The sequence below is a fragment of the Maylandia zebra genome, linkage group LG2 (assembly GCF_041146795.1).
Source record: "Maylandia zebra isolate NMK-2024a linkage group LG2, Mzebra_GT3a, whole genome shotgun sequence".
NCBI classification, from domain to species: Eukaryota; Metazoa; Chordata; class Actinopteri; order Cichliformes; family Cichlidae; genus Maylandia; species Maylandia zebra.
Genome location: NC_135168.1, coordinates 14,421,355 through 14,434,536, shown reverse-complemented (window position 1 = coordinate 14,434,536; position 13,182 = coordinate 14,421,355). Strand labels below are relative to the sequence as shown.

At 39.0% G+C, this 13,182-nt stretch overlaps 1 protein-coding gene across 2 annotated transcripts in view; it reads right to left on the bottom strand.

The window, feature by feature from the left end:
* Positions 1–12,928, bottom strand: part of fgfrl1a (fibroblast growth factor receptor like 1a) — a 71,109-nt gene extending 58,181 nt beyond the window's left edge. For both annotated transcript variants that reach the window (XM_012919725.4, XM_004553594.4), the window contains exons 1-2: positions 12,450–12,928; positions 11,161–11,264 (exon numbers count right to left, since the gene is read on the bottom strand). In XM_012919725.4, the coding sequence (XP_012775179.1) occupies positions 11,161–11,221 (61 nt within the window). In that variant the 5' untranslated portion in view covers positions 11,222–11,264; positions 12,450–12,928. The remainder of the gene's footprint in view (positions 1–11,160; positions 11,265–12,449) is intronic.
* Positions 12,929–13,182: the final 254 nt, after the last annotated feature.

Genomic DNA, 13,182 nt, shown 5'->3' with positions numbered 1-13,182 from the left:
AATAAATAAATAAAACACGACTGAAACAAGACTGGTGGTCTCAGTACTACCGTGGTGTATGCATGTTCCACACTTACATCTTTCCAGTTAAAACTTAAAAGCTAACATTATCTTAATCTTGCGAAGCTCAACATAAAGTTGACCAAGTAGCAGTATTTTAGTGATGTTTAAATGTAAGTAAATGGATCTCACTCATTCGTGTATTTTCATCTAGCACAGTAAGAAGTAAAAGTAGTCATTATGCTAGTTTAGTCTGAAGCTTTTGTATTCTATAATTTGCAGCTTGCAGGTTTAATCTACAGGTACATAACATTTCTGAAATGTTGCATCATGCTTATAGGTAGCTCGAAGTAGCAGATGAGTGTCTCCAAAGTTATGAGTGTCTCTAGTGAGCTTTTTATCAAGACAGTTTTATCAGGGAAAACCCTCTGACATGTAATGTCTCAATATTAACATTGATTGTTATTCTCTCAATGACAAATTCAAAAACTGTGGTCAAAATGTTGCCATAGGAGGATTCAGTGGCACTGATCAGGTCAATCAAAATAGCATCAAGTACATAAGAAACTCTATAGAAGAACTGACCCGAGCTTCTTAGTAGATAACCTGTTTTAGACAGTAAGGATAATCAAAATGTAAATTGGTACCAGTGATACTGACCTCTTGAATCAAGAGGAACCAGTTGAGTCTGTCAATCATTATATAGTGACGTTTAAAAAAAGACCCTAATATGATAAATAGAGTTGATTATATATAAAAGTAAGAGGATGAAGATGTGTTTTAGAGACAGTCCGATACACACTGTCAGCATACTCCATTACTGACAGGTCTAACATTGCATGTAAAGCGGCATCTGGAAATATCCAAAAGGCAAACACCAAAAGTACGTTTTTCAAAACATAATCAATATGTGGTGTAAAAGAAACCTCAGCTCTCTTTCTTTTACAGACGCAGGATTATGGTCCTTTTATTCCATCTCGCCCAAATTAGAGACTCGATGATCCGAGACATGTTGCAAACAGGCTTACTGTTCTTAACCACAAAAAGCTGTTTATTCAGAAATACATGGCTGCATCGGGACAACAAGCTGAAAAAAAGTAACGAAAATGTAACTTCCTCCCACTGGTCCATTAGCTGACAGTTAAACTGTAATTCCCAGGTTAAATTTTCAGTGTGTAATAGATGCTGTTAAATGTTCAAACCTAAACTGAAGTGCCGCTGTATTCTTATGTGAGCGCTTTCCTTTCCCCCACATTCTCCATTTTCCACTACATCCCACTGCCTTCCCTAAAGCTCCAACAACACAACAGTTAAATCCCAGAAAGCAGCTCATAAGGACCTTTGTTAATTACATATAGAAGAATAGGCCCGTTGTGATCTGGTGTGATAATGGTGCCAGTGCAACAGAGGGATTACCTTTGGATAATAATGCACTGAGCTGACCAGTGTGATGAAGGGCCATGTAGTGGGAAATAATTAACACAGCTAACTGTTCTGCAGACCCTTCAGCAAGAAATCAGCAGGATGTGGTTACTTGGAGCATATTAATGTCCTGAGTTGCCTCAGTGTAACTAATATCTGTTTTCAAACTCTGTTTTTGTAATCTTTTACAGATCTGGTCAATGTTTTGCCTTATTTTGGGAAAAAAAGCAAGAAATGTCAGTTATGCAATTTTCTGCTGATTTTTAAACCACTGACAATAAACAACAGAGGATATGCTCACTACTTTGGCTGCGAGTACTAAAATGGCTGTAACACACAGTGTAAGGATCTTGCGAGCACTTTGGACACCAATTTCACTCCTTTTATTTTCTATGAAACTTATCCCTTCATGCCTAAAATGGCTCGGATGTAACTCTACCCCCACATGCTGCTCACATCCCCCTGCCGTATGGATTCTACAGCAACAGCTGGCACTGGGGATAAAGATAGAGTATTTGTGTCCCCTCTTATGTAGAGGTTTTCATCTGTTTGTTGCGGTGTATTTTTTTTAATTCAATTAGGAAAAAAAGACAGCAGAAAAATGACTTTCTACAGAAATCGTGATTCTTTCAGGAAAAAAAAAACAGCACTGTAGCGTTTCCTCCTATTGTAGGCATGGTATTTACTTTCATAATCCTTCCAAATATGAAATCTTTAGTTGTTATAATTTAAAGCTACAGACAAGCTGTCCACCTTAACATCCTGTGCAATTAGTTCCCACTCCCTAGAGTCAAAGGTCATCAGTATGTTTGACAAAATGAAGAGAGTGTGGCCAAATGTCTATTACATGTCAATCACATTTGACACCAAAGGTGTAATGGTGATAATGCTGGTCAGGCTGGTGTTGGGTTCCTGTTGTTTTGTTTATTACACAAATAACACAAACACACACACATAGATACAAGCTCACAGCTACCCACAGTGGTGCATAACTTCAACTCACGTCAGTATGACAGGCTGAAGGGAAAAAAGTGTCCCAATGATCACTTTTCAATATGCCATTTGTAATGCCACCAGGAATCAACAGCTGAAGTGTGTGTGTGTGTGTGTGTGTGTGTGTGTGCATGGTAGGTGGGGGTTAAAAGGGGTCTGAAAAGATCTGATTTAAAGGCAGACAAGGAGCGAGAAAACAGCAGAGACAAAGAAAGTGAGAAAGGATTTAAAATGCCAGAGAGAGAAAGAAAGTGAGAGTGAAAACAGACACACTGCAGAGAGAGATGTAAAAGGCAGCAAAGTACATACAGTTAAGTCTGTGACACTCAAAAGACTTTCTTGTGAACACTTTCTACTGTTTCACCTTTAAAATAAAACAGTTCATGGTAAAAGGTTTTAAGTGTAAAGGCTAATAATGATCCAAAGTAACCTGGAGCATCATTCCACTGGGATATTGATGGATAAAAATGGGGTGTCAGCAGGAGTGTTTTCTTAAAATACACACTGCTTATGGTGTCTTTCTATTCATCTGCTTAAAAACACTTTCTATCCATTTCCAGTTACTACAAACTGGTATCTAGAAAGTCCATGTGGGTCTACTGGAGACTAAAAACACATTTTATACTTCACACCTGCACAGCAGATTAATGGCATTACATTTATGAGACTGTTTGCTTACAATTATCACTGCTGTCTATGGCTATATAACTAATTTTATCAAATTCAGTGCATAATTTAAACAGATGTTTTATAAATAGTTAATAGGAAACAATAAAGACAATAGATTTCAATCATTGTAAGCAATTTTTGTTGACTTATAATCACTTCACAACTGAGGTCTTTAATTGTTAAAACCTATGTTATAAGTTTGGGATAATTTATATTACCTCATTAAATCTATTAATACATGCTTGATGAAGTTTGGAACACACACTAGAGACAACGATGTAAAAATGCAGTGAAACTAATGCGTGCTGTCCTGTGGAGTTCCACCAGTGTTATTACAGACTCCTCTGGTGCCAGCATGTGCTTTCTCTGACCCTGCGTTACAGCCACACACATTCACAGTGTGTGTACATAAACTGATGCTCACACTCTCCCTGACCCCTCCCTGATCTGCCAGGTGCCCTCTGACCTGCTGTGCTGTAGCGTTGACCAAACATACCCCAACCCCACTGAGACCACAATACAGCACTGTGGCGCCACACAATAATGCACCATGTAAGGGAGAGACAGAGAAGCCGGGAAAGACGGAGAGCTGAAAAAAAGGGAATTGGGGGAAAATACTGCATATAAATAAAGCGGGAATGAAGAAATAATATTAAAAAGCTTCTGGAATTACAGATGTGTTGCACATGCTGGTCAGAAGAGAAATGTGTATAATATTTAATGTTCACAAAAACTTACTTTGTCTTCATATTATGTCCTTGCAGCATCATACTAGCAACTGTAACTCTCAGCCTTTCATCAATCCTCCTTTTATGTTAGGCTGTGCGATATGACCAAAATCTCATATCCCGATATAAGAATTCTATCGTCCGATAACGATATAAATCACAAAAATGTAACATTTTCTGTAAATTCTGTGAATCTCGGGCAGCTCGACTTGCGAGAAGTGTTTCCAGCTGCGCGTCATGTAGCTGGAGTCGAGTGTTTTAAACGATGCATGAAACGACACATTTTTAGACATAAGTTGTAACGGCCGCCGTTTTCTTTGTGAGTATTTATTACACGGCGTGCTGCGGGGAAAAGGCGGCTCTTTTTTTACTTCTCATCCATAAATAATCTGCATCTTTCACGTGATTCAGTTTATTTTGAAAAGTCTCAACAGGATCTTGAGCTTTATTGTGAAAGGTTTATGTGGAACATAAGCAAGCGGACACGCGATGCTGTTACCGTCATTGTTGCTAACCACAACGCATAAAAACTAGCTTGTCCGTCCGTAGTGTGGTTATATTAAATATAAGAGAAAGAGAGAACTTTAAGAAACTAATATAGCCACTATAGTGACCATCAAAACCATGAAAAAATATTGCCGTAAACAGTTTATTTTGCGACACCACGAAACAAACGATAGCGTAAAATGAAACGACAGATGTTTTTATATCGTCATCCGATATATATCGTTATATCAAACAGCCCTATGTTAGACTACTGCTATTAGGGGTGTGCAATTATTCTAAAGACATTTCCAGTATTTTTAAATGATTACAAATTTAGTCATGAAGTCAGTTCAAAACTGTCTGTTAAATATTTCTGTTTCTTTCTCAGTATTTTTTCCACACTGCCCTTTTCTATCTTATCTTCTCCTGTTGCCTTTCCTTCTCCTGCACCCCCTCCACAAACAGGCATCGCGTCTTAGCAATACTGCGACACAGCGTCAGCCCCTGCAGAGAACGTCCAGACAGCCCCATTAAACCCCACCATTAGCAAACTCAAAGCAAACATTGACTTTATCTAAATGTGGGCTAATAGCCTTCAACATTAGCAGACCCCATAAAACAGTGAGCTGCAGGACTGCTCCACAAGGTCCCAGCTCGTTGCCCGTGAAGAGGTCCACATCAGTGCTAGTTAATCTGTAGGACATGTCATATTGTAGAATAAGTTCTAGGTTTTGAAAACTCACACTTTAGACTAACACGTAAAAGGGACATGCACGAATATTTCAGGTCTCTTCTTTAAAGTGCATTGTTGGTATTTGGAGTTTTTTTGACAGCCACAGCTGCACCAGCCCAAACAGCCAACAACATTTGGCCCTGAAGTTAGGATTTAACAAGAGGAACTGAAAGAGTCATTTGGATCCTTTGAAGCTTCCCTTTGTCAGTTAATCAACCAGCACACACACACACACACACACACACACACACACAGTCTGTTTCTTCTCTCAAATAGAGGATAAAAGCCTCAGTTAAATCTTAAATTAAAGTGCATAATCGTTTAAACCATTTACTAAAGGGCTCTTTAGTTTTTCCATAATACACTAACAAAAAACTCTGTAGGTTAAAGGTAAAAAATACTGGTTCCACGCAAGAGAAGAAACATTTTCTAAGGCCTAGCGTGGATTCTGATGAATGTTTCACCCATTTTGGGTAATCTAGTTTTAGCACCTCCTGTGCGAACACTGAGACTGGCAGGTAAACACCCCCAGGTCATATAATGGTTATCAGCATGTCAAATGGCATTTACAATTGTTAGCTGTGACTAAGGACACTTTGAATGCTTAAACTAGTGAGGTGAAAGAGATTCATTTTATGTGAGCCATATCGCATACTAGTCCAGATTTGTATATATCAAACTGTAATATTGTGATACTATTATATAGCAATGCCTTTTATGTTCCCTAGTGCGCACAACAAGACATGCCCGGGCACTGAGGGTGAGCGCCGCGTGTCACCCTCTGGGGACAATTAGGTACCTAAAAAGGAGCTACCTCGACAACCTCCAACGAAGCAATACTTTACCAAATATGCAAGAAAACTGGTGATGTGCAACAAAAACTATACAAGTGACTTCACTGAGCATTATTCCATATGACAGGAAGAGCAAACGGTGAATGAAATTAGTAATATGTTTACATGATGGAAAAGCAGGGCCTTGGTAAGAAGTTCAACTCAAGATACAACCTCTTAGCTACTTTTGTTATGCGAAAACTATTTCACTATAATGCTAAAGCTAGCACGATGTTTTTAGTAGATTCACTCTCTGAATTAGGTAGTCTGTCCTTAATAATCCTAATTCGTGGAAAAGGATGGAAAATACCCTTCATTTACTTACACTGCTGCTACACTGTGATAAAATGTGATGCTATATTGCCCTTATAATGCGTCTTGTTACAATGAAGCACAAAGCAGTGGTCTGAAAAGCAGCTGTTCCATTAAAGAGGAATCATTCTGCTCTCTTCCATCTAAATCCACTAAATGTCAGACAGGCAGAAACTTACTGCTACGTTTTATTTTATCTTTAAAGTAGCCATTATTTTTTAAAGTTGTTGTTCCAGAGAGTATCTAATTACTACACCTAGAAATAAAAGCCAATTCTGTAGTTGTAGCTTTTGTTTTTACCTCTCTTGGTATACTCGACTGATGGCTGGATAAAACAGACATTTTAAATTGTCGTCTTGGGTACTGGGAACTTGTGGCAGGAATTTTTCACAATTTGATGACAGATTTTTAACCATTGATGACAAACTTTAAATAACTGATGGAAAAATAAAGGGATTGTGAGTTGTAGTTTTCATACCTATCACTTCATCCTGCCCTCCAGCCATCTTTAGCTCTTCTAAAAACTTAAAACCTGTGCTATTTATGTGTTCCACTTACCTCTGATTACTGTCTCATTCTCCACTCTTTACCTAACCACAGTTCTCTCCTACATATCACTGTTAGTGTTAGCATGCTAATTACATTCCTCAGTAGTGAGTGTGTGGGGCAGAGGGTTGTTAAGGGATTGGGGGCCTGTGTGTGCACCTCTATGCATGACTGCTTATATGTTAAATTATATTTATGGGTAGAATCTTCTACTTGTATATGTTTCCAGCGTCTGTGCATGTGGCTGTTTACACTCTGCACTTTCTGTCTGTCATTTCCTGCAGTGACGATGAACTGTTCTCTCTCTCTCCCCCTCTGTTTCTCAGTGTGTGTTTGCAGTGTTGCTTCTTTGGCAGCTTTCGTGGAATGAAGATGCATTTTTAATGTGGCTGTGGGCTTTTTTACACTTATTATAACAACAACCCACGGCGATGAACCCTCTCATTGCCGTGTCTGTTTCTCTCTCTTCGTCCAAATAATGGGTGGTCTATACGGCACAATCACATGGAAAACATGAAACTGTTTAGACAGAAGAGTACATCAGGAAACCATGTACAGAAACCCACAAATCATCTCATTTCTGGGTACGTCTTTTTTTTTTCTGAATTTGCTTCCAGAGAGATCTAAGACTGTGAAATGCCATTTCAACATATAAGCTCGTACAAAGAGGAAAACAAAAATCTGGTGGATTAACTTCAATAATCGCATTAATATCATCCTACCAGTCGTGCACCAGTTGTTTGACCATCAAGCTGCAACAGCTGTCTTATATAAATACCAACTGACAGACTGATAACCATCTGACATACACATGGCATTTTTCATCACATAATTAATCTATCTCCATATTTGTAGATGCATACACAATAACAGCATATACACTAATAAACCACAACTGGATGTGCTCAGTGTCTAACACATTTAGTAGATCGTTCAGCTGCGTCTTCAGAAAGCACCAAAGCTAGCAGTTTAAGTCAGTAGAAAGTCAAAATGCAACATCTGCTCTACAGAATCTGGTTTCTTTGTATAATTGTTTAATGCTGAGGGAAATTGGACTTGAAGGAGGCCATTATTTTCGAAGTCTAAGGAAACTCTTGGAGAGTGTATTTGTAGCGGCAGTGGAAATATTTGGAAGTTGCATTACATCTGCTTCAATGTGCAAATCTGCCATGGTTTAACATTTTGTGAAATATGATTAAAATCACTACCACTCTCATGTCTATAATGTACATATTAAGGTACAGAAGGTAGCTTAACAGCATAAAGATCAGAAACAGAGGTAAAAAGTTTGATTCTGCCAAAAGTGACAAAATCCAAAGAGCAGTTCTGAAGTTCACAAAGGATTCCTGGAAATGTCAAATATTTGATTTGATCTGGAATCTAACTCTGTCCAAAGCTGCAGGCAGCCTCAAATCCACTGGCCTACTACTTTTTGACCCCTGAAACCAAGCTCGGTGCTGTTCAGCTAACAGGCGAGAATGCTAATCTCTCAGCTGCTCAGTCTCATGCTCAGCTACACACACTTATGCACGCAGACCCCAGTTCACACAGTGCAGTTGTGTAAGCCTCTGGAGTGCAGCAACTCTACATCTGTTGCAAGGGGCACCAAAGTTGCCTCTTTATCACTAACTGCCTGTCTCACTATCTCCGTGTCACTTCCTCGTTCCTCGGCACAATCCACAGCAACAGTTATTAGACCCTTATGTTTAATAATTTATTATTATAATAAACATTTTCTCTTTAACAATGTGGTAATTTTAAGGTAATGCTTTTTTACATAATGTCCTAAATTATAAAATAGCTTAAATTTACTTTAACTGCATCTTGTGTAGAAAGGCTAATGATCTGATAAATGATACCATGAGACCTTGTTTTCAATTTGAAATGTCCTATTGTGAGCTGTGATATTTTTACTTTTCTTGTTTATTGCTGACATAGCTGGCATATTTCTCTGAGATATCTCAGTAGTCACACATTTAAAATGTTTCTTTGTATCATTTCCTAGAGTGCAGTGGAAAAATGTAACAAATAAGCCAGTCAGATTAAGATTCTTTTAGATTCTTGTATTCTTGTAGATGATATCTGCTGCTAACTTGTTGTAATTTGGATTCTATTATGCAAAAAAAGTTGGTGACGGGGAAGATTTGTGAGATTTGCAATCTTTTTAATGCTATAAAGCTCTGTTCGCCTCGTGCTCTCTTGCCCCCTTTCTTACACTCTCTGCTGTAAAGTGTTTTCAGCCACTGTCCATTTCCCCTCCTATTCCTACCTCACTTGTACCCACTGGTTTCTTTTCTCACTAGGTCCCTTCTATCATCCATTCTTACTCCAATCTCCCTAGTCCTGCCCCCCTTCCTTCCGATTTCTTTTCCACGTCTTTCCTCCATTCTCCTTAATCTTGCTCTCTGTCCTTCTCTGCTGCCTGACTAAGCTGACAGGCTGCAGTCAGTGAGTGGGAGGATATGCATTGTACAGCAAACATCCCTAATAGGCTAATCTAATCTCATCTCTTTGCGGTCTATGGCCCTGTGTTTACTTTCGGCCCCGTGTCTGCATGCTGGCTCTGCCTCGCCTCGCTGAATGCAGCTTTGTTCCGACTAAAAACTCATCGTTGGTGTGATCTGAGGAACGGGCGCCAGCTCCACAACTGTCTGCCCATAAAGCCTGCAGGCAAGCAGGGAATTGCTCTCATCTATGTACAGCTTGTTGTTGTTTGTCTCTATTACACTGATTTTCACTGACAAAAAACACATTGTTGAACAAAGTACAAGGAGCTGTTCTGTAACCGATGGTGGTGACAGACCCCCCTATACGGCTGAAGAATTCAGTTTGTGATCTGCACGATTATCTGAAGCTCTGACACTCCAGACATAAGTTATGTGTTAAAGGCTGTACGGTGATTTTTTCATTTACAGCCACGTGACTCTATGAGGTCAGGTGAAAAACTCAAGTACATCCCATGATTCAATAGCTGGTAGAGTTCTCATGCCACAGCATTTCAATTGGATTGATGACAGGACTTTGCAACGCCATGATTCTTTTCTTTTTCAGTATTCTGTTGCAAACTTGCTGATGTGTTTGGGATTGTTGTCCTGTGTTATGACCGTATTGCTGTCTGACAAATGGCCTCCCATTCGATTCTAGTGCAGCTGGTAGAGGTCTGTGAGTCGTTTGGTACTGGGCCACGAGAGTTGAGGCTCTGGTGTGAAATTCATGGTTTTCAGGGTTTCTATCTGTTTTAAGTGTTATTTTTTAAATCGTTTTGATTGTTAACTCTGTTTGCCTTGGTCATTTCCCGTGTGTTATGAATAAATCTTCCGTATTTTGGTACCGGTATTGGTTTTATTTTGTTGTATTTATCCGTGACACCTTAAAGGTCAGTCCGTGAAAATATTGTCGGACATAAACCGGACTGTGGTGCAAAAAAGGTTTGGGACCGCTGTTCTAGAGTGCTTTGTTGTACAGGAGTTCACGCTTAACTCAATGACTGCAAAGCAAATCGAAATCATCACTATTGTGCTTGATTCTTGGTATGAGGTGTTTGCTCTGATATGCTGTGTTCGGATTTTGCCAACATGGTGCTGTGCATTACAACTAGACATCTCCACTTTGGCCTCATTTATTCAAAGGACATTGTTCCAGACGTTTTGTGGTTAGTTCAGATGCAGTTTTGCAAGCCAGAGTCAAGCTGCCATGTTGTTTTTAGTGCAAAGAGGCTTTCTTCTGGCACACCTTCCAAACAAGCCATACTGTATACTTATTCAGTATTTTTCTAATTCCACTGTCATGAACTTTAACATTTAAGAAGCTAACTAAGTAGCTCTTGAGCTTTTTGCAATTCCTTTCAGAATTTTTTGGTCTGTGGTGGATTTGCTGGGATGTCCACTCCCGGAAAGACTACGGCATTGTGCAAATGCTCCAGACCAGCAAATTGCCAGCGCTTTTGCTTTTGGTGACATGTAGCTATATATACAAAAGAGTATCTGAATCCTGAAACTGAAAACCAAATAACGTTGCAAAATATGAAGATCTGAATATTCCAATAGTCAAAAGGTTTTTTTTACTTGATTGGTGTCACAGTAGCACCCTTGGGATAACCAAGAGGTCCCAGGACAGCACAGGAACATCTCAGAAAATGTAACAACCAGACAGTGTTTGGATCTATGGTAATTCAGTGACGTAGAGTTAAATGAAGGAATGCAAATACATTATAGTTTCTGAACAAATATATCAATTCTGAAAAGAAATTAAGAAACCCAAGGAGCAGAGGAAGATACTGACAAAAAGAATACACTGATGTAGCAGTGAATAAGAATGCACACCATGAAAACATCCCCACAACTATTTAACTGCACCAACCTTTATAAGGCTGTTGGATAGTCACACAATCTGACTGCAATACTCTACAGTTGTTGATTTCAGTACTTTTGTTACTCACCCCTGACAGCGGTGGAAATAAGGACCATCTCCAACAACAGACAGACCCGGAAAAGCCCCATTTTTGTATTTTTATGAGGAAGAAAAAAGGTCAGACGATTTGATCTGAAAGGAAATTAAATGACAAAAAAGATATTAAGATTCTTATTAATGTATAACACCTGTGGTGCTACTGAGTTCCTGCCTTAAAGGTGCAGTTTTTTTTTACATTTCTGTATGTAAATGATCACTTAATCAACCACACTTTTCCCTTCTGTCTTCACAGTCTCTGGTCACCTTTATCATTTCAACATTTGACGCTCTCTTATGATCAGATGCTGTCAAAATAGCTGCTTGTGAAAGGAAATGCAGTACCAAATGGTGAAATGAAAACCTTGCCAGGAATTTTAAAAGAAAAAATGCCCCAGAAATAACCCCAGAATCTCTTCTTTTTGATGCATCATATGTTTAAAACAATTTCTTGATCTAATCAGTGGCAGTGACAACAAAGTAAGGTGTTCATCCACGACCAGACAGGAGAATAAATCTGTCAGAACACTTTCTGGAAGTCAGACTACTTTCCTTGCAGATTTATTCTGTCCACCTGTCCATAAGTCTCTCCTTACTCCGTTTTTAATCTTTCTGCCCCATAAATTTCCTCCCAAACCTTATGAGATCTTATTTCAATACTTCACATCTTTATCTTTGATCAGTATCTGTCATCCGCTGGGTCTCAGCTCACTAGGAACTGCTACTCACTTTAAAGTGCAAGATAACTGATTTGGCAGGGACTGAGAATTAAGCTGAGATCTTCAGTGAGGTTAAATTTTATTTGCGTTAAACACCTTACTACAAAACGTTTTCATAAGGTGTTTTACGCATTTACAAGTACATTATTACTATTAGGCAATTTCACGTTATTTCTAACCAAAAACATTAAAAGTATTTAGAAAGGGAGAAAATTCTGTATTTTGTGATAGCTTTCATGAATATGAGTCCAGACTGGGTATCTGTACGTGTATGAAAAATGTGGACGTATTATCATGAAGCCACATCTGCCAATATCTGTCCGTTTTAAAACATTTGCACGATATGAATATGCTTCAAAAATTGGTTTTTACTTTAGTCCCTGGGAATTTGGTTAGAACTGCAACAGTTCTAACCGGTTACCAATTTCTATAGGATATGTTGTTTTCCAACATGCAAGCTAATAAAACTGAAAGATAGCAAACAAGTTCACTGTGAAACTCACTATGAAGTGCAGAAACATTAACATTAATGTACTTTAGTGACTTTAGAAGACGGACTTACTGTTCTGTTCTCAGCCGTGTTGCGGTATCCTCAGTATGTTACCCGCCGGGGGGGCACCACGCCGTTATTCCGCAAAAAAAGTAATTCACCTTAAGTCCAATGACTGGAAGACTACAATAACTTGATTGTGCAGACACGTGTTTGTGACTGAAATACCAACTTGTATTAAGTCTACTTGGACAAAGTAAAGCGACAATCATGCGACTAAACGCAGAAAACTGAATTCATGAGCACGGTCAAACACATGAGCGCTCAAAATGTATCTGTAGTATTTCTGAATGACAGCCCGCATGTAAACCGCTCCAATGAGCGGAGTAAGAGAACCGGGAAAAGAGGAAAGAAAACAGAGAGAGAGGAAAAAAATGCATCTACACTCTCCAGTAAACTATCGAGATAACTATGTGTAGAATAAAAACCTTAATATCATATCCTCATCGCCTCCAGCAGCGGTACGCCGTCTGTATTTCAGCCGCAGGCGAGAAAACAAAACTCCAGTCGACGGATTGTCCCAGCACGTAACTTTCAACCAATCAGAGTGCAGGCCAATCAGAAAATAGACCAATCAGAGAGCAGGAGCGTGCAGGACAAATTTGGAGCGGTTTATAGCTGCGAGGAGGGGGACACTTACTCAAATGATTATTATTAATAATTTTTAGTTACAGCAATAATGCACAAAAGAACAGAAACGTTACAACAGGCACTCCAGGAAAGCTGAACGAGTCTTTAAAAAGGA